This window comes from Aotus nancymaae, unplaced genomic scaffold (assembly GCF_030222135.1).
Source record: "Aotus nancymaae isolate 86718 unplaced genomic scaffold, 86718_ANA_hifiasm-v0.15.2.pri h1tg000006l, whole genome shotgun sequence".
Lineage (NCBI taxonomy): Eukaryota > Metazoa > Chordata > Mammalia > Primates > Aotidae > Aotus > Aotus nancymaae.
The window spans coordinates 5,230,195-5,257,726 of NW_026988417.1; the positions used below are offsets into that span (position 1 = coordinate 5,230,195).

At 46.5% G+C, this 27,532-nt stretch overlaps 1 protein-coding gene across 2 annotated transcripts in view; it reads left to right on the forward strand.

Annotated features, from left to right (window-relative positions):
* AFAP1 (actin filament associated protein 1) overlaps positions 1–27,532 on the forward strand; it is a 176,555-nt gene that overhangs the window by 116,224 nt on the left and 32,799 nt on the right. For both annotated transcript variants that reach the window (XM_012473519.2, XM_012473522.2), the window contains exons 8-11: positions 1,612–1,693; positions 8,313–8,462; positions 16,316–16,527; positions 23,683–23,828. In XM_012473519.2, coding sequence (XP_012328942.1) covers positions 1,612–1,693; positions 8,313–8,462; positions 16,316–16,527; positions 23,683–23,828 — 590 coding nt within the window. The remainder of the gene's footprint in view (positions 1–1,611; positions 1,694–8,312; positions 8,463–16,315; positions 16,528–23,682; positions 23,829–27,532) is intronic.

Sequence of the window (27,532 nt, forward strand, 5' to 3'; positions counted from 1 at the left end):
CCTCATCCAGATACTGAATGGATTTCCCCTGACTTTAAAATCAATATCTGCTCACTTCAGAAAATTCAGAAAGCATAGAGAAACATAATGGGATGAAAAAAGTCATTCATTGCTACAACACATAGAGGTGCAGCTCCTCTTAACACTCTTGATATATTAACCCCTTTTTTTCCTGAGTTTATGACTTTCTTTTATGGTTTGGAGAATCTTAGACATAAAATTTCTTATACTGCTTTTTTTAACTTAACCTTTGTATTACTAGCAAATTTCCAGGTTTTTAACAACTCTTAAGCCACACACGTTTTTACATTTTCATTAGCTTAATATCAAATTTGTGTGACTCTGCTATCACTTATTTGCTGCCCCCCATTAGCCGTTTTGTCCTTTTTTAGGCTGTCTAAAATAAAATGGTACTTGACATCTTTTGCATAATTTTTGCTGATTCTCTGCCTATTACTTGAGAATAGATTTCTGGAAGCTGAATTATTAGACCAAAGACCTCTTTTTCTTTTTTTAAGATTTTGATTCATGTTGAAAATCAAATTGTTTTCCCAAAAGGTTGGTGCGGTTCCATTTCCCATCATAGGCCATCCAAGCTCCTCGTCCGCGCACTCACACCAGAATTGGTGATTCCACCGTACTTCTGTTGCTTTCTGAGGCAGTACTGTGAGCACGTGGCTGGACCTGTTGCCCTGAATTCCTGGGATGTTCCTGGAGTGAGAGCCAGGGTGGTGCCGGTGTAGGTCATTATATCACTGGAACTCAGCTTCCCACTAAGTGGCGCTCATTCTTTCACTGCAGCTCTTACGGGATTGCCTCTCGAATTCCAAGTTGAACACGTGTGTTCCTTTGTGCCTGGCAACTGCTACATATCTCATCTGTGTCCAGCTGGCCAGTCTCCAGGGCCCTGGGGTGGAAGGCACAGGAGCTGAGGATGGTGTTTGGAGGCCACTCCCTCCTCTGTGACCCCACAGGTGCTTGGGTGGCAGTGGAAGGAGTCTAGCTGCAAACACTGGACCTCATTCAGCTGCTAACATGGAACCCTAATTATGCTCATTAAATCCAGAGGTTTGGACTGAGATAGTGACAGTACCCCAGCCCCCTCCATAGGTTTTGATAGTAACCTTGCCCCGACTCTGTGTACATTCTGAGTGTACCTGTTACAAACAGATGCTTGACACTCACCCAATTAATTATTGGTGAATGACAGGAAGAAATTAAATGGACTATGGAATATTTACTTCTGCAAGGATAGTATGGCTTGGTAAGGGAAATGTTTTTTGTAATCATAATATTTTTTCAAAATCATTTACAAGAAGTGATTTGAATGAGACAATATACATATAGGTTAGTATAATTACAGCCTCGGTGAGGTTTTTCTCGTTGTGTTTTGTTTTTCCCTTTTTTTTTCTTCCTTTGGATGTTTTTAAAGCGGTTGTAGCCACCTAACCAGCCCGTCTTTGTTATAGTTAAGCTCTAACTACTTCTGGATTGCTATGAACTTGGCCCGTGTTTTCTTTCACTTTTGAGATAACTTTTGGTTGATCCATCACACATCACTTGGTCCAAGTGACCCCTGTAAGAATAACTTCATCCTTCTTATCCTTTCAGAAACTGTCTTCAGAGAGACCCAGCTCAGATGGGGAGGGTGTGGTGGAAAATGGAATTACCACATGTAATGGAAAGGAGCAAGGTGAGTTCTGTCTGTGCCAAAATACACAAACTTAAAAAAAAAACACAGCCAGGTTTGCGAAGTCTGGTTGTATGAAAAATGTCCTGGGTGATTGCGATGTGTAGATTTCGTCGCCATTGCAGAGGATACTGATGGGAGTACCCGGAAAACCCGTTAACGTCAGGCCTGCAGGTCTCCTTTTTCCATCCTGCCAGACCTTGGCCAAGGTTGCTCTGTCTTTTTCTGCCCTGCATATGTTTTGAACTTATGACTCACAACAGGTTATTTCTTCACTTGATCTATCACAGAGACAAATTCGCATTGGTGAGTAGCTGGCATATTGCTTAGGGACCTGGTGTCCAGTGAAAAGAACTTTGGATAATGAAGCAAGAAACCCACTTTCTCATCAAGCTCTGTCTTTGCTTAGCCATATAATCTTGAGCAACTATTCCCTCTTAATAAGCCTCAGTTTCCCCATCTTCAAAATGAGGAGGCCAGAGCTGCAGATTTCTGAGATTCTTAAAAAAGATTTTCTGAAAATGTCTTTATTCTGCCTTCTTTTAAAAATTGTTTGTTTGTTTTTTGAGATGGAGTCTCACTCTGTCACCCAGGCTAGAGTGCAGTGGCACGATCTCAGCTTACTGCAACCTCTGTCTCCCGGGTTCAAATGATTCTTCTGTCTCAGCCTCCTTAGTAGCTGGGATTACAGGTATGCACCACCATGCCCAGCTCATTTTTGTATTTTTAGTAGAGATGGGGTTTCACTATTTTGGCCAGGCTGGTCTCGAACTCCTGACCTCAGGTGATCCTCCCGTCTTGGCCTCCCAAAGTGCTGGGATTACAAGCATGAGCCACTGCGCCTGGCCTCATTTAAAAAATTTTAAAGATTATACATAATACAAAAAATACATCATATAAAATTTACATATTTACAATGTTTCAGTGTACAGCTCAGTGTGTTAAGTACATTTATGTTGTACCATCATCACCACTAGTCTTCAGAACTCTTCATTTTGCAAAAGTGAAGCTCTTTTAAACACTGACTCCCCATTCGTTCCTCCCCCAGTCCCTGGCACCTCATTCTGCTTCCTGTCTCATGAGTCTGACTGCTCCAGGGACCTCATTGAAGTGGAATCCTATAGGCCGTGTTCTTCTATAAGCGTTTATTACACTTAGTTTCATGTGCTCAAGGTTCACCTGTGATGTGGCATGTGTCAGAATTTCTTTCCTTTTTAAGGCTGAATAATATTCCATTGTATTGACGGACTGCATTTTGTTTGCCCATTTATCCGTTGATGAACACGTGGGTGGCTTCTGCCTTTTGGTTAGTGTGAATAATGGTGCTGTGAACATGGGTGTGCACATAATGAAGTCTCCCTTATGTTTTGCACCCAGCTTTATGGAGATAGAAACTACATGCAGTGAAATTTACCCTGTTTGACATAGTGTTCTGTGAGTTTTGACAACACTGACAGGCACGTAACCATCACCACAATCAAGATATGGAGCGTGGCTCTAACCCCCAGCCCCCACTGTGTTCCTGTGCTCTTCTCTATCCTGTCTGCCTGGGCCTCTACCCCGGGCCTTGGCAGCTGCTCATCTGTTTCCTGTTCTTTACCAGAATGTCGTAACATGGAAGCATCTTGTTCGCAGACCTTTGAGTCTGGCTTCGTTCACTCCGCATGCTGCGCTGGAGAGCCATCTGTGTTTGTGGCTGGTGTCAGCAGTTGGTTCTTTGCTGCCGCTGACGGCATTCCATTGTGTAGATGGACCGCAGTTAGTCCATTCACCGCCTGAAGAACATTTGAGCCGTTCCCACTTTGGGGCGATTGTTTTAAAATCTGTTCTGTGCATTCAGAGATGGGTTTTTGCATGGACACATGTTTTCATGTCCCTTGGGTAAAATAGCTGGGAGTGGGTGGCTTGGTACAGCCTCGGTATTGTCACTTTTGTTTTGCTCTGTTTTAGCCATTTTAGCAGGGATGTAGTGGTATGCGATTGTGTTTTAATTTGCATTTCCCTAATAACTAACAGTGTTGAACTTTTTTTTAATGTGTATATGTGCCATCAGTATAACTTCTTTGGTGAAATGTCTCTTCAACTCTTTTGTTCATATTTTTATTGGATTATTTGTGCTTATTGAGTTTTGAGAGTTCCTTGTATTTTCTGAATACAAGTCCTTTATCAGATGTGTTTTGTACGTGTATTCTCCCAGTCTGTGACTGGACTTGTAATTTCCTTAGCAGTGTGTGGATGGAGGTGACGGGCATGACTTTCAGGTGGGGTAGGAGTGTTCCCTCTGCAAAGCCAGATGGCCTGTGTGCTCACTGAACCTGTGACCTTGGTGGCTCAGCTGAGGAATCTGACCACCCGAACCCACCTGCCCACTCATGGGGTGAACTAAGTGTTTCCTGTCTCTGTGGTGAGATCACCTTAAGCCAAGTAGCGATCCAGCCCACTAAGAATCTTGGAGCTCAAATAATCTGGACTGTTGTGACATTACAGAGTTCACTCTCAGAGGTCACGATGCCACTTTTTTCATATGTGGTTTTCTTAGTATGTCCTATCTGAGTGTAATTTCGGTTCTATCCATCGGAAGTTATTCAGTGGAAAGCATTATCTCTGTCTTCTACAGGGCACACATTATGTATAATCAAAACCAGGAAAGCTATCTCTAAGTTTTGCCCTGAAATAAAATAACATACAATCTCAATGTTCCTGCTTAGAAGTCAAGGCTCAGCAGACGTTGGTTTGGTTGGTCCATTTTCTGGTTTGCTGGTTCTTCTCCCAATGCACCTATTAGGTTCTGCAGAATAATATGTGTGTCTGGAGGTCCTTGTAAGCAGAGTATCTATATTTAACATTTTCCTGCTCCCTCCAAGCAAGAACAACCTTCTATACTTTGGAATTAAATGGTGGTGACCTTGGTTTACACATTTCCTTTTTGTCTGGCATGGTGCTTTGCATATAGTAGACACTCAGTAGTTACTGGAGAAAATTAAGGTTTAAGTATATTCTAACTTTCTTTCTTAGCTTTTATTCTTGCCTCTCACTCTGGACCAGTTTGCAGTTAAGAGATTTCAGTTAAGCTCCTTTTATCCCAGCCATGTTGTAACTCAGACACATTTTTCTGCTGGCTGCATAGAGAAAATCCTGAACTTATACAGGTTTTTCTTAGTGTTAGAATCTCGGCTGAACAAAGGAACAGTCCAGGCTCCATGTGGTCAAAGTCACAGGGAACGACTCTGGAACTCCTGTTTCTTCTGTCAGGGTGGAATCCCTTCTGTCTGATAAACCAATGCAATGTGGCTGATCCTATTGATCCCGCAGCAAGTGTGAGGAGTGCGGGCTGAGGAGGTCCTGGGACGATCCGCATGGGAGCTGTGAGACTCCTCAGCCCCACTTCACATCCATAAGAGGCAATCATGTGTGAATGTGTCTGTTGGTAGAAGTCATTGAATAAATAGTCTGATGGTATTAATTCTCATGGCCCCCTATTTCTCCCAGTAGCCTAAATTTTATAAAGCGCCTGAGTGCCCATTCCCATAGGATACTGGGAAACTGTGGGTTTATGATACTCGCGACTTTAGAGAGTGCCCGCATTAGCCTTGTTCCAGTGGTGTGTACCAAAGCCTGCCCACCTCACTAGCCAGCGTGTGCCTGCACACTCCAGCTTTCTACTCTCTAGCTGCAGGGGATTCAAAGTTGAGTGTTTAGTTTTTCTTCCCGGTTCTGCGATCTGTGCTAATCTCTGCCTTTTGTTTGATACATAGCATCAAGTTGTTCTTGATGGTTTTATCCTAGTGTTCCCATATACTTGGACTTTTTCTTCCAAGGATTACCTTACTTCTGCTTTTGTAAAAAACGACTCAGGGAGTAGTCAAGGAATTCCAAGTTTTCATTATAATCTCATTTCTTTGTAATCAGAGTTTAGCAAGCACTTTGTTGGCCGAATTGGGCTTTCATCTGAAACCCCGGCTCGCTGCAGTGGGTGGCATTGTCTGTGGGGATGCCTCTTGCTCCACCAGCCTTCCTTAGGGTGCCCCGGGCACTCAGGCTGTCCTGGCCAACAGGATCTTCTTCATAAAGCTTGCTGGAATGGGGCTTCGGTGAGGCATCATCCTCCGGGTCTTCAGAAACAGCTGGGAGGGGCTGTCCACTGTTGCTGTCCCTCTTGGTTTGGTGGAAGTGACACTGAAGTGATACAGCCGTCCCAGCTGTATGCCTCTCTGTCTGATGATAGCTGGGAGGAGCTGTGCCCTCAGACTCAGGGATTGAAAGCGAGTCTTGGTGCTTTATTTTAAAAGAGGGTGTGTGTGTGTTGGAAGAATGGAAAGAGGGGTGGGGGTGGCATTCCTGGGTTCTTTGTTTCTCATATCACATGAGGCCTAAGTCTGATTTGTTTAAAATGACACAAAAATGCTGGGACTATGTTGTAATAGTCAGCTTGGGCTGCCATAACAGAATCCCACCAACTGGGTGGCTGAAACAGCATGCGTTTAGACGGTCCTGGAGGCTGGAGTCCGAGACCCAGGTGCTGCCAGCGTTGGTGCTATGAGAGCTGTCTTCCTCAAAGGTGGCTTCTCCCACGGCCTTCACTCGGCCTTCCTGCTGTGCTTGTGCAGCCGCTTTGTAGAAGGACACTAATGCTACAGGCCCAGGACCTCAGCGAGAGGCTGGAGCGTGGGAGGGCAAGGCACGAGGCAGGAGACACGCAGGGGTGTGTTCTGCTGCCCTCATGCGTTTGGCTGTGGTGAGGGCAGCAGGGTGGAGGTAGAAGGACTACTTCCCACCCCCATCAGAGAGAGCCAGAGATTAGAAGGCTAAAGAGACAGCATGTGTGAGTGTGTGCATGTTTAGAGGAAGGGTTTAGGAGTTAGGCCAGGGCGTGTCATCCTGTGTCCCTGGCCTCTCTGCCTCTGCAGTTCTTCCGTGTGATATGTGCAGGTGTTCATTTGTCCATGGGGCAGGGGGAGGGAGGGAGTCCTTGACTTTCATCACCTTCTGAAAGGGTCTGTGAGCTCCAAAGGCTTGCAGACAGCAGGTTGAGGGATTCATATTGGAGACGAAGGGGAAAGGGTCTGGGCAGTGGGGTTTAGGCCATGACACTGAGGATCTCTCTGTCCCCTCAGCTCTGTGAGCCCCACAGTGCAGCTGTGTCCCCTCATCTCCAGTGTAACCTGCAGTGTAGTTGTGTCCTAAGCACCTGTGTCCTGAGCGCCTTGCTGGCCTCCCTCAGCTCCAGGAGCCCCGCAGTGTGGCTGTGTCCTGAGTGTCTTGCTGGCCTCCCCTCAGCTCCAGTGCCAGGCACATAATGGCTCTGGGGAGATGAGATGGGCAGACAGCCCACCTTCTCTGAGGGTAGCTCTCTGGCCCAAAGAGTCTTGTCATTTGGTTCTGGTGCTTTCTCACATGCACGTTCTGATTTCGTGCCTGATCTGTGTCCCTGTAATTCTGTGGGAGGTCACGGACAGAGCCTGCAGGGATGGAGAGAGATGCCAGTGACAGGATGGGGAGATACAGAATGCCAGCTGGCAACCGATCCTGGGCCTCCATGGTGGGCGATGGTGGGGTGATGAGAACTGTCCCATGTTGTCCCTCACTGTCCCATCTGCGTGGAGACTGCTTCTGTGGTCCTGCTGCTGTCACTTGCCCTAATGCGGATCCAGAGTCGCTAGGTCTTTCCATTTTTCAAAGGAAGCCAGGCATCACTTTTATGCATAATGTGTGTGAGTTTTATGTATCAACAACGAACTCCAGTTTAACACTGTGCTGGCTAAACCGAGCACAAGGGGCTGGAAGGCAGGCCCCTGGTCCGAGAGCTCTGGATAGGGCTGAGTCGTGTAAGTGTCACAGATGCCCAAGGGACCCCCGAAGAAGACCCAATTCCCTTCCCCTCCTGGCCTCCCCTTGCCAGCAAGCCCGTAGCTGTCCTAGCTGCCTTCTGCTCCTAGACTCTCTGTGCTGCTTTCAGCCTGACAGCTTTTGTGTCACTGATGTTTTTCTTGCCTCTGGATGCTTCTTCTCCCTGAGAGGTACATGGCTAGTTATCAATTTAAGTCAACCCCTGGACGGACTTTCTTTGACTGCCCAGCTGCTCTTCCACACAACCCTATCTTAGATCTCCATGTGGTCCTTGTCACAAGCTTCCTACAAGCAGCCCTGTGTTCTGCCGGAATCCCAGCATCTAGACCAACAGCCAGCACATAGCAAGTGCTGATTAACTAAAAGTCGAGGGAAAGGCTAGGTATGGGGGCTCACACCTATAATCCCAGCACTTTGGGAGGCCAAGGTGGGTGGATCACTGGAGCTCAGGAGTTTGAGACCAGCCTGGGCAACATGGCAAAACCCCATTTCTACAAAAAGTAAAAAAATTAACCAGGCGTAGTGGCATGCACCTGTGGTCCCAGCTACTCCAGAGGCTGAGGTGGGAGGATCACTTGTGCCTAGGAGTTCAAGGCTGCAGTGAGCTGTGATCACAACACTGCACTCCAGCATGGGAGCCAGAGAGAGACCCTGTCTTTAAAAAAAGAAAAAAAATTTCTAGGGAAAGAAGAAGTGGGTTGTGATTTATGTTTTAGTTTTTCAATTAATATCTACAATTAAAACATGCTATTTTTGCTGTTGTTATTCTTGACAGTGAAGAGGAAGAAAAGTTCCAAACCAGAGGCCAAGGGCACTGTGTCGAAAGTTACTGGGAAAAAAATCACCAAGATCATCAGCCTGGGGAAGAAAAAGCCATCTACAGACGAGCAGACCTCCTCAGCTGAGGAAGATGTTCCCACGTGCGGTAAGACTCGCCTACCCAAGAGGAGCGGTGCGCACCCAAGTGGGTTTTACTTTCTCCTGCGGTGCAGTCTGTACCACATTCGGCCAGGGCTCGTTAATTCAAGCTGTTTTGCATTGGACTTGGACTCATTCAAATTGGGGAAATGTATTAAATGTTTACATTTTTACCTCTTATTCATACAAGACTTTGCAGGAGTTTAAGATGATCTCTAAGGTTCTTTTAAGGAAAAAAAAATTCCCTTTGATCCTCTGAAGTTCTCTGAAATCCCTTGGAAGTGTTTTGAAAGGCGAGCATATGCGGGGGCTGTTGGTAAACAAAGGAGTATGGGAAGAACTTCCTAGAATTGAGGTCAGGTCTTTCCCTTTGGCACGGTGATAAAACTCAGCTTCCTTATGATGTTACTGTGCTAGTCACTTTCATGTTGCTGCAAAGGAATGCCTGAGGCTAATTTATAGAGAGAGAGGTTTATTTGGCTCACGGTTCTGCAGGCTGTGTAAGTATGGTGCCAGCATCCGCTCAGCTTGTGATGAGGCCTCAGGAAGCTTTTACTCATGGCAGGGACAGAGGGGGAGCTGGTATGTCACATGGCAGGAGAGAGAGAGGAGCAGGAGAGAGGGGAGCAGGTGCCAGGGTCCTTTAACCATCAGATCTCGCAGCAACTACTAGTGTGAGAACTCACTCACTACTACAGGGAAGGCTGCAAACCATTCATGAGGGATCCGCTCCCGCAGGCACCTCCCACCAGGCCCGCCTCCCACATTGGGGATCACATTTCAACATGAGATTTGGAGGGGAGAAATATCCAAACTAAACCATTTATATTTCTCAAACCTCAGTTTCAAATCTGGTCTAACACACTGACTATCTCCCTGATCAGTCTTTCATCCAGGAAGTTATCTTGAGCAGCACCATTTGGTGACCACAACAGCCCTGACCTCCCATGGCTTCCAGTCTGGTAACAAAAGATAAGGACAAGAACAGTTACCAGTGAGAGATGTTTGTAATAACGGTCTGGTTGGCGATAGGAGGGAAAATGAGGCAATGAGAGAATAATAGGAACCTCAGTGGGCTGGGGGGGATCCAGCACTGTGGGGTGGCCTCCATGGAGACATGGGTGAGAGTTTACATCCAGAACGCTTTCTAGGCAGTCAAGTTCAGAAGAACCATGCAGCTCTTCCTAGGAGGGAAACATGATGAGCTGCACATTCAGCTTCGCACAAGGTGAACTCATCATTCCTTCTATTTGATTAGTAATTCTAGTTACCCCCACCCCTTATTGAGCATCCATTGTGTCCAAGGTATTGGATTTTATTTTGGGATGCAAAAGATACCTCATTTAGTTCCTGCCCAGTAGTGCCTAAATTGGGCCATATACACTGAGATCAGTTTATTCCACAGATCTCACATCCCAGTGGTGTGAGCTCACGTGGCAAGGATGATAGCGGATGGGCCAAGGTGGTCAGGAGGAGGGCTTGATGGCGGGGCAGATGAGAGGAGCCTGTAGGCGAGAAGGTGTGCGCTGTCTTGAAAGGAAGACAGGCTAAGTCTCGGCTCCTCTGCGGCTTTCACAGTGTGATCTGGGAGGTGGCATCATACCGATTTCTGGTAGATACCATGAAGTTGGGCAGACAGCAGTGAAGGCCTCGTGGTCGAAGGAATCTCAAGAGGTGTCCTGTTGAAACAGCCGCCTGTGGGGCTGACTTAGGAGGGATGACCAGTGACTGAGGAGCTTGGTGCACTCCAAGCTCCCTGAACTGAGTCAAATGGCAGTTGAGTCACAGATGCAGGCCAGTTGGTGCTGATGGTGTTCCACTGCCCATTTTCCCTCCCTCTACAAGGTGAGAGCTGAAAGGCGGCCACCTTGCTGAAATGCTGTCAGCTGAAGCACAGGTGTAGCACAGAATGGGGAAAGTGAATCTGAGGATGCCCCAGTGCTGGTCCCCGTTGACCTCTGCCTTTCTCGGAGCGCATGGTAAGGCGGGACTGTCTCACATCAGCCCTTGAGAGAGAGAGGGATTAGAAATAGAAGAGGGAATTAGCCAACAAGAAGGGAACTACTCTTTTGTTTTTGTTTTTTAAATGCTCTAGGTCAGTGGAGGAAATAGAAATTCTTCTTGAAAAGCAATTTAACATTTCTATGAAAGGCAATTGAGAGACTTTGATCCAAACCCCTCCATTTACAAAGGAGAGCACTGAAGCTCAGAGAGGGTGCCTGGCTTGCTCGGAGCCACATGGCGAGCTGAGAGCAGAGACAGCCTCCGGCCCAACTCTGCTGGTTCCCTGTCCCACTGGCCTCCCTATCCCTTCCCCCAAAGAACTAGACACTGCCGTGGCTCCTGCTAAATAGCTGCATTTGTGCTGGTGATGAGACACTGCGGTAAACCCTCTTCTTGGGCACTTTCTTGGAAGCACAGTTGGACACTCAGGGAGCAGGAGTGCTGCATCCACAGCATCTAATTAGACATGTGGATTCCTATCAAACTGCTTAGTGGACAACTTTCGCCTCAGTATTAACAGCACATCCTCTGTCTACAAGATTTGAAAGCTGTCATCTAGTTCTTTGCTGGGGAAAGGGGAAAGGGGAGGAGCTTTTAGAAAAATAAAGGGGCAACAGTGACGATTTTCAGTAATTTTAGTACAGCTGCAAAGTTTCAGGCAGAAAAAAGTCGCAGGACAAAGGCCCGAGAGACTGAGTCTGCCAAGTTGAGTCTCCGCAGCTGCTTCTCTGCTCCAGGGGGATGAAGGGCTGGGCTGGACTGGCCGGAAGTGCAGTGTTGCTGAGCCCACAGGACAGAGCTCCCAGGAGCCTCTGAAAGCGGAGTTCAAATCCCAGCCCCTCAGCACCGTGCAGCTGTGTCAGCCGTGCCCCTAAATGCAGGACAGAGCTGCTGTGAGGGCCTTGCTTGTGGAGGCAGGGGAGGGAAGGCTCTCTGCATGTGCTTTCTGGCTTCAGGAGGGGGCGGCAAGGACTGCAGCCTGGCTGGCCAGGTCCGCCTAACCCTGCAACGCCTGTTGAGTGACGCATTTAGCATTGGGCAGGTCAGCCCAGCACACAGCCACGTAGATAATATGATCTGAGACACGCGCAAAGACCCCTGACGAAACAAGTCCTGAGTGACTGTCACTTTATGAATTAAGCTGCTGTTACCAGGAAATGCATTTCCGTCTTCTCTGCTCCCCATCCCTGTTTCACCTGTTTGGGACTGTGGTGCCTTTTGACTGGCTCACCTTGTTCTGTTTGGCATCCCCGCCAGGCCACCAGATGGAATTTTTGAAATGTTAGACTAATCGTATCACATTCTGTGTTGACAAAAACCAAAAGTGTCTCCTTTGTTGCCCAGTTCGGGGTCTCTAAAATCCTGTCCGCACCTCACGTTTCTACCTTCTCCATGACTGGCTTAAGAACAGGCTCCGATTGGCTCCCTGCCTGTTTCCGCAGCAGCGTGCAGAGCTTGGCAGACGACACCAGCTCAGTGAATATTTGCTGAATGCATGCATTCCTTTAAGCAAATTGTTTAACCTCTCGGAATCCCAGGCTCCTCCATCTATGAAATGGGCTCAGTACTTAAATTCCTTGGTTTTCATAAAAACTGAGGATAAAATACATGAAACACTGAGCTTAATGCCTAGCTCCTAATTTATGCTGGGTAAATGGTCACTGTTATTACCCATGTGTTCACCTGACGTGTTTTGTAGAAATTCATCTAAGCGTACCAGACCTATCCAAGATACCGTAAATGTCATGTCAGACAAATAGATCATGAGAAACGGAGAGGCTGAGAGAAAGGAAAGGCCCCAGCGTGCAAGTTGGAGGGCTTCGTGGAGCCTGAGCTGGCTCTGAAGGACGTACCAGGCATTCCCAGGTCCCTTCCAGCTGCAATGTTCTATGACGTTATGAAGCTTTCAGTAGCAGGATTTTCTAGTAGACATTCAGGAAAGTTATGTATGTCCAGTTGGTGTCATAATCCACCTCCACAAAAGCCCAGATGAAGTCAGGCACATAGCATGCACCTGGAGTCCCCGCTACTCAGGAGGCCGAGGCAAGAGGATCGCTTGATGCCAGTTCAAGACCAGCCTCAGCAACATAGCAAGGCCCCACCTCACAAAAAGAAATGAGATGATGTCTGATGAAAGGGCAGGAAGGCATTCTTAGTCCAAGAGTCACCGTGACATGGTGTTGGTGTACCAGCTCCTCTGCCCCCAGCCTCGTAGAGGACACTTTGCGAAGAGCAGAAAGGCGGCTTTTGGCTTTGGCAGGCCCGTGATGCTGCCAGCAGTCTCCTGACGTGGTTTCTCCGAATGCTGCTTCTTGATGCCCCTCTCCTCTCAGCTGATCATGAACAGATACTTGCTAAGATAAAACAAACAGTTACCTTGGGATAAAATGCCTCTCAAAAGTGTTGAACCTACTGGCCACATGCAACCAAAGTGCAGGAGCCTCTCGGGCAGGCAGGCACTATCATTTCCCTTCCTAAAGAGAATAAATAAATGGAAACTTGGCCACCCTTCTAAGAGGCTTTGCCTGCCTGCTCTTCTGCAGCTGCCGGAATTTGAGAGCCACCTGGCACCGAGACCCGCGACGCCCCATATCCGGAACAGCTGACCGGGAGGCTTTATATATGTTCCCCCTCCGCCTGTATTTTTTGCTTGTTTGTCTAATCTTTGGCTGTAAAGTTAGTTTTATATTTCTGGTGAAATCTCCTCACACACCCTTGCCACAGTGTTGCAAGAAACTGTGCTCTTTCTTTAGAATTTGCAGGAGAAATAGCTGAAAACATTAAACAACTCCTGAATTTAAAATTCAGTAACACCCTACCATAATATGATAAGTGGGATTCAAAAATAAAATCAGATGTATCAGGACCTGCCTTGGTAAGTAGTTTTTTGAGACACCCTGGTGAGCCGGGAACTCTCGCCTGCAATACTTGCTGCGGGATCCAAGCTGGCGGGTCCTGGCTGCTCTCTGGCCCCACCTGGTGGTGGATGTTGCTCCAGTGTAAATGTGTTCCCGGGGATGACCTGGGGTCCGGGTCAGCATTCTCCCGATTGGGAGAATACTGAGGGGTGCAGAAGACCCTCTGAGTCTAGACACCTTAGATGAGGCGGTCTGCCATTTCCTGCATGGCCTCTTCATGTTCCCTACCCAGGTAAATGCCCCAAAATGCCTCCCCGTTTTGAGAAATGAGGACGGGGGCTGGATGGGGTAGGGGCAGTTGCTGAACATGGACAGGTGACTGTGGAGCCCCAGCTGATGTGAACAGGTCTGTTAACCCCGGGGGATTTTTTTGGGGAAAAGGTGTTAAAAATCATGCTCTGTATAAATGTGAATCTGGCCAATATAATCATCCCTTTTGTGGCTGAAATGTCAAGAAATTCCTAGCATCTGGGGGCTTTGGGCCAGATGCTGTCAGAGAAGAATACACCATGAGAATCCATGTCCCTCTTCGGGACTGGGTCCTCTGAGGTTGGGAATTCCTGCCCCACGGCACTGTAGGTCTCTGTCATCAGGTCACTGGCGTTTCAAATCTTGGGCTCCATGAAGGGGTTACTGAGTCCTGACTGCTCCAGAGCACGGGCCATTTTTCTTCCCTGTAGCTTACCGCTTCTTTTCAGCAACCGTTTTTGGCCATGTTAACTTATGCACCTCAGTAGGTGAAGTTACTTGAGAGGTGGCCTTGCCTTCCTTTTCCTTTTAGATACACCATCATGTTTGTCAACTCATGCTCCAGACATACTTAGGATTGATACAGTCGGCCGTTGCTGCGTGAAAGTCTGAAAATGGAAAAATGTTGGCTTTCAGCGCGAGTGGTTTCTCTAGACAGTATCAGATCCATGGCGAGCACGAGGTTCCCGGGGCTGTTACTGGATGCTCAGATATGATAGTTGACTCTCTTTTTAAGTAGAGCTTTCTTTTTTCTTGTTAAGGAATAAATGTATTGGAACCACATCATTTATAAATACCATTTTACAGAACAAAAATGGTGGTGTAGTGCCCCAGTTGTATTCATGTTAACAGCTCTTTATCTGCCATCTTTAACTCACAACAAGGGTTGAGATCTGGCTTTGCTGTGTGGTCTGGTCTTGGACAAGATACTTCACATTTTCTGGGAGGTAACTTCCTCCCTCAAGAGGTAAAGCCTCTGAGACTCTTTCCAGCTTTGATTCTGGGCGTCTTCACCTTCCTCCATCCCTCCTAAGTCTCTGAAGTACAAGGAGCTTGGATGAGCGTAGCTCGCTCTCTGAACACAAGAGGGTGGCCATGGCACCGGCCTCAGAGCCTTAGCCCGGCTTATTTCTCCGTCACTCCTAAGTACAGCAGCCCACAACCCAGATGAAAGTTTTAGTTCCAGGAGAAGCAGTGTGCATTTCTATTCAGTGTGTGTTGGTAGAAATGACATCACATTTAGCCAATGAAAATTTAGACTTTTTGAGTGCGTACCTAGTAAGTCATTGAGTCAGTATTTATAAGTAATAAATAAAGCATCATTCTGGGTCCTGAACATACCTCTCTCTTTTTTTTTTTTTTTTTTTTGTCTTTATAGCATTTATCCATTGCTAATAAGGTGTGTGAGACTGAGAACATAAAAGAAGTAAGAAAAATCCTCCAAAACCCTTTTGGAAAGGCATTTTTATTAATGTTTTTAATGACAGGGTCTCACTATGTTGCCCAGGCTCATCTTGAACTCCTGGCCTCAGGTGATCTTCCCGCCCAGCCTCCAAAGTAGCTGGGACTGCTATTGGCTGGAAAAGGAATTTGAAAAATCAGAATTGGAAAGGATGTATTTTGTTTTATTTATTAATATTTTGGGGGCAGGGGTATGTGTGTGTGTGCATGTGAGAACTGAAGGAGTAGCTGAGTGACTTCAGCCAGGAATCTTGTATTTCTTTTCCTCCCATTACCGATATTTTATATGCTATTTAACTCACTTTCTAAATCTTAAAGGGGGGACAGTAATTTACTAGCATTATGGTGTGATTGGAAGGTGCAGCCACCCTGATAATCTGTTTTTTCATGTGTTGTTATTTCTAGAAGAATGCATTTTATGTTTGTAACAACTGAAATTTGTCAATTTCCTGTATTTGAGGAGGATTTTATTTTAATGAGGAGAATAATTTTTCCTGTAATTCTGCTCGTCGATCTGTGGTGTACTGAAGATACTGTGCCATACCAGAGACACATTTTCCAGAGACACAGATCATGAAATGTCATGTGCATTCAGACCTAGGGTCTAGATTTCCCCTGGGCAGCCCCACCAGTCACTTTGCAGTTGCAGGAGCAGAAAGGTGGCAGGTGCATCCTCGGCCTCGGGCGGGAATCTGTACCAGCTGGGCTGCTTCGAGCTCTGGGAGCTTAGCGCCTCCCAGGGCCTCCTATTTCGTAGAAAGTTTTCATTTTTAGATAGTTTTTGTTTCCTCATATTAAGCCCAAATCTGCCTGCCTGTGACTCTTCCCCTACTCGTATCATTTACAGCTCCTCAAAATAAATGAAATCCTTTTCCAGTTTGAAGACAGCTGTTGTGCCCCCATTTCCTTCTGGCCATCCGAAACCCGATGGCCTGCTAACTTCTCACGTGCTCTAGGTGAATTCCACAGTCCCACATCAAGACTAGACACCTGGTAACTGGTTCTTTGTACACGTCAAATTAGGGGCTTCCAGACATGGTCTGTGTTGTGTGATGAAAGCCCCCAAAACTTGTGATGCTGTAGCCATGGCTCTCTGAGTTTATGTGAATTTGCATTTCAAGCTTGTTCGATCGTGTGAGAGATTTGTTTTATCCACAGTCCCTTCCCTGGGCCTCCTTAGTGCAGCTCTAGACGGAGGTGGCTGACATGTGACCTTGTCTCCCTGCAGGCTATCTGAACGTGCTCTCCAACAGCCGCTGGCGGGAGCGCTGGTGCCGAGTGAAAGATAACAAGCTCATTTTCCACAAGGACAGGACCGACTTGAAGACCCACATTGTGTCTATCCCCCTCCGTGGCTGCGAGGTGATCCCAGGTTTGGATTCGAAACATCCTCTGACATTCCGGCTGCTTCGCAACGGCCAGGAGGTGGCAGTATTGGAGGTAGGGTATTTTCCAGGGGCTGCACTCCACAGAGGGACACACGTGGTGATTTTCCTTGGAAAACCGACTGCTGGCTCCTCTATCAGAATTCCTCCTGTCTTGCTGACAGCAGCTCTTTTCGGCCCACCCCCTTTTCTCTCACTGCCCAGTCTGTGAGTCTTCGCTTTGCTTCTTGCCTCAGTCTTTGTTTCTGGGAGATGTGATAAAGCAGGGAGCCCAGCACCACTTTCTACCCAGCTGTCCACATCAGATTGGCTTGCCTCCTTGTCTGAGTACTTCTGTATGCCTGTTTGCAGGGAAAGTAAATACACAATCCCATAGAGTACACTGCTTTTTTAAAATTACCTGGCAAATAACTTGTTTTAGAATTTCCAAGAAAACTCTTTCCCCCTGTAATCTACCTTTGAAATGGTGGTAAATGTTTCCTTTGGAATGTTCTTGACTTCTTTACAGATTTGTGGGGCCATCTGAACACCCTGGAGAGATGGTGGCGAGTGAGCCGTGTGACACAGAAAACAAAAGAGCACCTCTGCTGTGTGGGAGCCCTAGACTTTGGGCACCTCTGGGGTGTGGGAGCCCTGGACTTTGGGCAACTGTGGGGTGCGGGAGCCCTGGACTTTGAGCAACTCTGGGGTGCGGGAGCCCTGGACTTTGGGCACCTGTGGGGTGCGGGGGCCCTGGACTTCGGGAACCACTGGGGTGTGGGAGCCCTGGACCTTGGGCACATGTGGGGTGTGGGAGCCCTGGACCTTGGGCACCTGTGCGGTGTGGGAGCCCTGGACTTTGAGCACCTCTGGGGTGCGGGAAGCCCTGGACTTCGGGCAACTCTGGGGTGTGGGGGCCCTGGACTTTGGGCACTTCAGGGGTGTGGGGGCCCTGGACTTTGGGCACCTCTGTGGTGTGGGGGCCCTGGACTTTGGGCACCTCTGGGGTGTGGGAGCCCTGGACTTTGGGCACCTCGGGGGTGTGGGGGCCCTGGACTTGGGCACCTCTGGGGTGTGGGGGCCCTGGACTTTGGGCACCTCTGGGGTGTGGGGGCCCTGGACTTTGGACACCTCTGGGGTGTGGGGGCCCTGGACTTTGGACACCTCTGGGGTGTGGGGGCCCTGGACTTTGGGCACCTCTGGGGTGTGGGGGCCCTGGACTTTGGGCACCTCGGGGGTGTGGGGGCCCTGGACTTTGGGCACCTCGGGGGTGTGGGGGCCCTGGACTTTGGGCACCTCGGGGGTGTGGGGGCCCTGGACTTTGGGCACCTCTGGGGTGTGGGGGCCCTGGACTTTGGGCACCTCGGGAGTGTGGGGGCCCTGGACTTTGGACACCTCGGGGGTGTGGGGGCCCTGGACTTTGGACACCTCTGGGGTGTGGGGGCCCTGGACTTTGGGCACCTCGGGGGTGTGGGGGTCCTGGACTTGGGCACCTCTGGGGTGTGGGGGCCCTGGACTTTGGGCACCTCTGGGGTGTGGGGGCCCTGAACTTTGGGCACCTCTGGGGTGTGGGGGCCCTGGACTTTGGGCACCTCTGGGGTGTCGGGGCCCTGGACTTTGGGCACCTCTGGGGTGTGGGGGCCCTGGACTTTGGGCACCTCTGGGGTGTGGGGGGTCCTGGACTTTGGGCACCTCGGGGGTGTGGGGTCCTGGACTTTGGGCACCTCTGGGGTGTGGGGGCCCTGGACTTTGGGCACCTGTGGGGTGTGGGGGCCCTGGACTTTGGGCACCTCTGTGGTGTGGGGGCCCTGGACTTTGGGCACCTCTGTGGTGTGGGGGTCCTGGACTTTGGGCACCTCTGTGGTGTGGGGGCCCTGGACTTTGGGCACCTCGGGGGTGTGGGGGCCCTGGACTTTGGGCACCTCGGGGGTGTGGGGGCCCTGGACTTTGGGCACCTCTGGGGTGTGGGGGCCCTGGACTTTGGGCACCTCGGGGGTGTGGGGGCCCTGGACTTTGGGCACCTCGGGGGTGTGGGGGCCCTGGACTTTGGGCACCTCGGGGGTGTGGGGGCCCTGGACTTTGGGCACCTCGGGGGTGTGGGGGCCCTGGACTTTGGGCACCTCTGTGGTGTGGGGGCCCTCGACTTTGGGCATCTCTGGGGTGTGGGGGTCCTGGACTTTGGGCACCTCGGGGGTGTCGGGGCCCTGGACTTTGGGCACCTCGGGGGTGTGGGGGCCCTGGACTTTGAACACATGGTGTTATTTGTTTGGCTTCCTCACTAGAACTACTTACTCATAAAAGCAGAAAAGACAATTAGAGCTCATAGCTACATGCTCAGAACTTTCGTTATTGAATGTTTTTCATTTTTCATGATAGAACATGTTTTGTTGGTGTTTCCTACCCAGAATTAAACCATTTTTCCTGTGGATTTTTTTTTCTGTTTATTTTTGTGTCCATTCCCCTACTTAGTGTTATTATGACTAAGATGCAGCGATACACATACACACACATAGATCGATGCAATCCCGGACGTGAGATGGTAGCGTCCTTATGCTAAAGACTTGATAGAAACGGGTTCATGTGAGATGTGGTGCGTGGGCTGATGTTGGTGGAAACTCACCCAGCGTGGAGCCTCCTCTAAACGCCTGTGCAGTGATGCTCATTGGCAGAGGAGAGTGCCCGGGGCTGTGACCAATCCACGGCTGCCCAACCAGGCAACGCAAAGATCTCGAATTTCACACATAGGAGTTCATTGCAGGGACTGTTTTCACAGAGGCTGCTTTTCTTGGTGAGGATAAAAAGTAGGTTAACAATATTGTTTTCCTGCAGTGCTCAGGAGGTAAGGGACGGTCAGCAGGATGGGTTGCCGGCCCTGTGGCTGGTTTTACAGCAGTGTGGTGTAACAGAGAGGGCTGGGTTCAGGTGGGCTTGGGACAGCCGGGTTCCAGTCTTAGCTCTGTGCAGACTCTGATCACAGCCAAAGCTTTTGTTCTCTCGTGGCTTCTTTACCCACCGTAAAACATGAGCGCTGAGCAAGAGTCAGTGTACTTTGTAAACATTTATGTGGGCTGAAAACTGGAGGGTGGATGGCAGTGGAAAAAAGCTGAAAACTTCAATGAGGAGACTATACTTTTGATGTAACAGTGTCAGTCTCCTGTGAGAGCTCTGGCAGCAGATCTGAGAAGGGCTGCGAGGGAAAGGAGGCATGATTTGGCACGGGTTAGATACAGGAATGAAGAGGGAGATGCCAAGCTGAGTGCCCAGACAGAGAAGCTCAGGATGGGGTGGGGTGGGGGGAAGTCGGGAGCTGTCTGAGGAAGAAGTCCCCGCCCTGCCATTGCTAGGGGGAGAGTAACTGTGTCCCCAAGTCCTTGAGAGAAAGCGGTAGCATTTCATCCCTTCAAAAACGCTTGGCCCACTGAGGAAGGTGCTTATTCTTGAGAGAGCTGAAGTGAGTAACTCAGTTTCCTGAGTGACACGCCAGCAAGAATTGAAAGTTCAACCAGTATCACTTCATTTGTGACAACTGTTTTTACAGCTGAAAATGACTTCACTTACAAGTGACACATAGAAACATCTATAGCCTTCCAACATAAGCAAGAAGCCTGTCCTCATCGGTGACAAAATGGCCTGCGCCAGCCAATAGACTCACAGTCTATACTTTTTCCAAGATTGTTTTATTTTAACTTTTATTTTGAGATAATTTCAGAGTTACTGAAAAGTTGCAAGAATAGCACAAAGAATGCCTATGTGCCCTTCACCCATGTTTGCCAAAGACTAACTTTCCCATGTTTGCTGTCTCTCACACAGTCCTGTATGTGCACTTTCTCTCCCCGCACCCTTTCTCTGTCTGTATGTGTGTGTGTAGGAATTTTTTCAGAACGTTTTGCAGGTATGTTGTCTTTTTGTCCCTAAATACTTTGATGAATATTTGCTGAAAACACCTTACCAGAAACACAGTGTAATGATCACAGTCAGGAAGCTGACATGCATACCATTTGCTGGTCTCATTCCTAGAGCTTCATCAGATTTTCCTGCTTATTTCTATAATGTGCTTTATGAGCAGAAGGAAATCCCAGACCATGTGCTGTAGTCCCCTGCCATGTCTCTTTAGCCTGCTCTGCCTGGCTTGACAGCATTGACACTTAGGAAGGAGACTGCTCTTCTGTAGGAGGCTCCCAGGTTTGGGTGCGTCTGCTGTTGCTTCTTCTTGGGATCCAGCAGACAATTTTAGCGGGAGCCCATTGGAGGTGGCGGCACGTTTTATGCTGCGTTACATCAGGAGCTCCACAGCGTCTGTATCGCACTACTCGTGATGTTAATTGATCCCTTGAGTAAGGTTTCCACACTGTAAATTGACTGCATGTTTTTTCTCTCTAATAAGTCTCATGTGGGAAGATGCTTTGAAACTATGTAACTATCCTATTATTATTCACAATTTTGCCCACTAGTTCCAGCATCCATTAATGACTCTTGCCTGAAACAATGATAATGACAGTTGCTAAATGGTGACTTTCTAATTCCGTTGTTCCTTCTGCGTTTATTAGCTAGCATCTACTGTGAGACCATTTTCCTTTGCTCCCATTTAATTATTCATTTGTTTATATATGTATGTATGTATATCAGTGGGAATTCGTAGATTATTAGTATTATTTTTGAGAAAGGTCTCATTCTGTCACCCAGGCTGGAGTGCGTTGGTGCAATCTCAGCTGACTGTAACCTCCGCCTCCCAGGTTCAAGCAATTCTCTTGCCCCTGCCTTCTGAGTAGCTGGGATTACAGGCATGCCACTATAAGCTAGCTAATTTTTGTATTTTTTTAGTAGAGACAGGGTTTCTCTGTGTTTGCCAGGCTGGTCTCAAACTCCTGACTTCAAATGATCCGCCTGCCTCAGCTTCCCAAAGTGCTGGGATTACAGGGGTGAGCCACCGTGCCCAGCCCATAGATTATTATTTTAATCAGTGATTATATCCTTTATTGTCATGATTTATTTTGGTCAAACTATCACAGATTTGGTCAGCAGGAGGCCCTTGGAGCTGGCTGTTTGTCCTTTGCCATGTCTCTGTAATAAAGAGATCACAGTCCCTCATACTTAGAGCACTTTCATTACTTCATGGCACAAGGAGATGCCCCAGGCTCATCTTGTACTTTTCTTGGCCCCAGACCTGGAGTCAGCTGTTCCTCCAAAGCATGCTGTTCCTTTTAGTGGAGAATGGCGGAGAATTTAGAAACCAGGATCTGGGTGCTAGAGGTGCTCACTGCTGCTGGCGGGTCATAGCTTCTGGGTCTTTTCAGTAGACAAACGCAGGAAACAGTTGTGTGGGTGTGGATGTGGATATGTACACGCACATTCACATGTTTATATGTTACACATATGACAGATACTTGTAAGTGTAGATATACATGGATATGCATATATATATACATGCACCCATACACATCTCCATGTCTAGACCTATGAATGTATTAAACGCCATGAGAACTATTAACTCCAACATCACAGCATTATTTTTTAAAAGCTGATGAGGAAATTTCGTAAAATGAACTACGAAGAAAACAATTGGTAAACTCTAATGTAATATATCAATTACATCTTAGATATTAGTTGTATTAAGGTATTGTTAAGATGCTTTGGTGAAATGGTTATAGTGGCATAGATACAGAGTAATCATGGGTACATTCTCAATATAGATTTGGTTATAGGAAGGACATAAGACCTGTGAAGAGAACACATTTGTGACCTTTTTTTAAAATCCAAGTATTCAAATCATTTTAATTTGGCAAATGATTATTTTTTTACTCTCCATAAGGTACTTAATGGAAATTCCTTCCCTTTGTCCTAATGGCCTAATTGTGTACTGGTTAGGAATGATTTGTTATATGGAAAATATCACTAGCCAATTACTCAACATAAAAAAATAGCTGCATTTTTGTTAACATTCGTTTCTTTAGAGAGGCCTTCATACATGGCATGGAATATTTACAATTACTCATATTTTGATCAGTGTTAAACTTGTCAAGATTATAATTATAAAACCCAATTTTCTTTAAGCCTTTAAACTCAACTTAGAGATCTTTATAAGGAATTTTTATAAGGAATAAAATTTATTTTTTCTTCACCATTCAGTTAACTCATAAATTTGATAGCTTAATTTCTCCTAAACTTTAACCATTATTTACATATTTGATTAATCAAAATTTTTAAACATTTGAAATGCCATTAAAAATGTAACCAATTTTCTAAATTACTTTAAAAAATGGCTTAAAGCTGGGCATGGTGGCTCACACCTGTAATCCTAGCACTTTGGGAGGCTGAAGTAGAATTGCTTGAGCCCAGGAGTTTGAGCCCAGCCTGGGCAAGATGTTGAGACCCTGTCTCTACAGTTAAAAAATAAAAAATTAACTGGGCTTGGTGGTGAGCACCTGTGGTCCTAGCTACTTGGGAGGCTGAGGCAGGATTGCTTGAGACCAGGAGTTGGAGGCTGCAGTGAGCTCTGATCACACTACTGCAATCTAGCCTGGGTGACAGAGCGAGACCCTGTCTCAAAAAAAAAAAAAAGGATGGCTTAATATTGTAATGAACATAGTCTTAAAGATATATTTCAGACTTGCAAATTAAGAGACCAAATAGGGGAGGTATCACACATCTTAAAAAACGGTGTGCCCAAAGCAGCCCAGTGACTACAGAGCATTCTTTCCCCTTTGGAAACACAATTGATAGAAAAGGAAATTACTTTTTTGTGTCATCTAATCGAGAAACTAAATGACCATGTAGAGGGTTCACCCAGGGCCCCTGGTATAAAAAAGTTTGAGACCGGTAGGGGCCTGGAGCTTGGTTGTGCTTTCCAGGTCAGGCAGCAGCGGCTGGGGCGGGCTCCTTCTCATGGTCAGGTGCTGTCACCAGAGTCACGAGGCTCCTCAGCAGCTTCCTTCAGTGGGGATGTAACTAATCCCATTAATTTTCCTGTCTTATACCCTAGTACCCTTACAACTGGAAGACCTTTTAGGACCTCCAAGTTTCATTCACCTTTGGAGTAATTGGGATGCTGCTTCCTAAGCGGAGGCCTGCTGTGAACATGATGTCGATTCCATTGCTCAGTCAATGGCTGCGTCTTCCTTCTTGTTTCTTCTTAGGGACATCATATTTCATCACCTTTCCTATCATGTGGTCTTTGTTTACATTCATGAAAATGTAAAAATCTTTAGTAAATACCTTTTTTCCACCTCAACAGGCATCTTCTTCTGAAGACATGGGCAGGTGGATTGGGATTTTACTTGCAGAGACGGGGTCGTCCACAGACCCGGGAGCTCTGCACTATGACTACATTGATGTGGAAATGTCTGCAAATGTCATCCAGACAGCCAAACAGACCTTCTGGTAAGACCCACCGCCACGTGAAATGGCACCGCAGTTCAGTAATGAGCTTTTCCCTAATTGCCTAACTTAGTTTTCGTGTGAGGATGTAGTCTCAAGAAAAACTAAAGGCTTTCCCTTTTGCATTATCTTAATTCAAATTTTACAGAAATGTTTTTGTCATGTCAACCCACGGGATTTCCTATTTGAGCAGCGTGTGGCAAACTTGCATGAAGGACTAGATAGGAAATATTTTTGGTTTTGTGGGCCAGGCATTTCCTGTTAATGACCACTCAGTGTGGTGTGTCTGCATTCTAATAAAACTTTATTTGCAGAAAGAGGCAGTGGCCTGGATTTGGCCAGTGGTTTGCTGACCCCTGTATTAGAGGAACAGTTCTACAAAGCAGAAATGATTCTACATATTGCTGTAATGAGGACTGAGTTTTCAAAGCTATCAGTCAAGTACTTTGTAGATTTAAATTTTGATGTTTATAAAATGCTGCAATAATGTATAAATGAACTGTGAGTATTTCTTTAACATAATGATGGCAGAGAGATTTATAGCAGCAGTTCTTGGTATGGTCTACAGACCCCTGGGGATATGCAAAACCCTTTCTGGCAGTCTACAGGGTTAAATTATTTTCATAATAATACTGAGACATTATTTTCCTTTTCCACTGTTTGGACATTTGCATTAGTGATAATTGGCTGGCACCTTAGCACAGAGAGTGGCACTTCACTGTATTAGTAATCATTGTCACTGCCACACGCTTGCAATGGTAAAAGAAAGTGCTGGTTTCACCTGAGATGTCCTTGAGGAAGTAGTAAAAGTTACGCCTTTTTCTGTAAAGGACTGGATGGTAGATATTTATATGGAGTCTCTGCAGTCCATGTGTTTTTCCTGTTCTGTGTGGCATGATGGGAGGCCACAGCGAGCATGCTGAGTGCACCGTGACAGTGGTCCTATTAAGGAATAGCGCTCACACCAGTGAGTTGCTCATAGAACTGGCTGCAATAATTTTTTATTATTTTTACTTGAAAAAGCAACTGACAAACTGTGGTTATTCGCATGTAGGCATTTGCAGGTGTTTTCTTGAAAATGAGCTGGCTATACCCATCATCTCTAGGCAAACACTTGGCCGTATTTGTTGCTTGTGACACATTGAAGCTTTCCTTAGAAGTTAGAATTCTGGAAAATTTGCATCTGCCACGGTGAGCCTGCCAGCTTCTCAGCACCTGCAGACGCCTGCTGAGATCTGTAGTCATATCAGTGAGCAGTTTTTTTGATGTATAATGAAGGGTGTCAACGTTTGAAAGAGCTGCAGAAGTCATGCTTGGGAAAAGATCTATTCCTAGTGCAAGATAAACTGCTGAATTTTAATGTAAGTTGATCTGATTTCTGACTCCACATTGCAGTTAGCATGAAGAAACCACCACTTGCTGAGTTTTGGTGTAGTATCAAAGAAGTGTATCGCCAACTCTTGGAAAAAGCAGTTAAAATGTGCCCCACTTTTCCAGCTTACATTTGTTTGAGGCTGGATTTTCTTCACAAACTTCATCCAAAAGAGCATTTTATGACAGATCGAATGCAAGAAGCAGGCGTGAGAATCCAGGTACCTTCTACTAAGCTGGACAGTAACTGGGTTTACAGGAATGTGAACAGTGCCGCTTTTTTGTTGATTATTGGGGTTTTGTTGTTGTTGTTGTATTTTTGGTTAAAGGTCTTGCTCTCTTGCCCAGGCTGGAGTGCAGTGGCACAATTATGACTCATTGCAGCCTCAACCTCCTGGGCTCAAGGGATCCTCCAATCTCAGCCTCCCAAGCAGCTGGGACTACAGGCATGTGCCACCATACCTGGCTAATTTTTTTTTTTTTTTTTTTTTTTTTAGACACAGGGTCTTATTATGTTGCCCAGGCTAGTTTCAAATTCCTGAGCTCAAGCGATCTTCCCACCTTGGCCTCCCAAAGTGCTAGGATTACAGGCATGACCCATGATGCCACTTTTAAGTGAATAACAATGAATGTATTTCTCAGGTTTAATTTAACATATGGCAGGTAGTAGGTAGAGTATCTTGGCTTTGGGTCCTGCTGTGGTATTTACTAATTAGAAAAATCTGGACAAGTCATTCATTACCTGTTAGCGCCTCTGCTGCCTTCTGGAGAAAATAGAGAGGGTGGGCGAGATCATCTCTGAAGCTTCCAGTTCTGGCGTCTTTGACACCTTGGCTCTGCATCTGTTGCTCTCATCCTTAGAGAGTCTGGACTGGGGTGAGGGAAGTGAATGGAAACAAAGCTGGTCATGAATTCCATCATCAGCAAGTGAGGATAAACATACAGACAGCTGCTGGTGGACCTGCCAGTGCTGAGATGACGCACCCTTTCGAGTGTGGAGAAGATGGGCTGGAATGCCTGGCCGTTGTCTGCCTGTTTAATATGACCACTACCAGCTAGTTTTTCCACGCAAGTGGCATTTATGGGGAGTTGGAGCAGTCTTCCTTTATATCTTGAATGGTGAATGGACATTGATTTAATGCTTAGCTCGGACTTTCTGGGCCTAAGAAAGAGTTCTCAAAGTGAAGATAACTTGGCCCGTTTTAGGACTGAGGCCACATGTTACACCCAGCCAAAGTCAGTGGCCTTGACAGGTGGAATTGGTCTTGCCTAGATTGTCCATAAAATCCCCAGTAGCACTGGAGGTTTTCTCAGGACAGACTGTTCTCACGACTGTCCTTTTGTGCAGAAATCCGGATAGATGTAGTCCAGTACTCACTGTTCCATTTATACTCATTGTTTAATTACATGCTTTCTAATCAGCGAAACGTAGGTAAATTATGATGATTCTCCTGTTCATTAAGTACCATGCAGTAAATAAAGCACATTTAAAGTGTTTTTAAAGAGGTACCGTATCCATAAATCTAGTTTTGCAAAATCTGTCCAACCAGACTGACATAAAAGTGGATATGGATGTTAACTACGTTTATTGGGAAGATACTAAATTTCCATAAAAGTCTATCCTACGTCCATATGTAATTTCGCATATAATCAGCAAAATGATAAGCACATGCCAGAGAAACCCTGAAATAAAATAGTTCCCCTAGAATACAACTTGGCTTTTACTTTATAAATGAGTAAAGTATTACTCTAAACCAAATGTGGCAAGGTCACATTTTTGAGAAAGGAATGTAGATCATAATACTAAAATATTTATTAAAAATATGCATGTAATGAATTTATGGCTGCAGGAATCTTTTCAATCTAGTACCTCATTCAAGTCTTTATAGGAGACGTCAGTCAGTAATAAAGTTTATTTGCAAGTTTTCTAGCCAGACATTCCTGTAAAACTTAAGAGAGATGAGATGTGACAAGGAAACAGTGTCCAAAATATGATCGCCTGCCAGTGTGATCACTATTCCAAGATGAAATTTTTGGCTTTTATAGAAACTGGCAGCCAGTTAATGAATCTTTTCAAGGTTCTTCGGAGAATCGTCTTTGCATTATACATGACTAAGGATGAAACAGCAGTAATATATTTTGAAGAGAGGAAAGTAAAAGGTAATCATGGAGAGTGTCTCAGGAAAAGTGGTATGTTTAGGGACTTTAATAATGGTAAACACTTGAGACATATGTTTCTGAAAGCCTGTTTTGAAATGAGACACATAGATTATATAATACGAGGAAAATACTCCAAAGTTTCCCCAAAACTCTCTTCTCTTCCCTCTCAGGAGTCC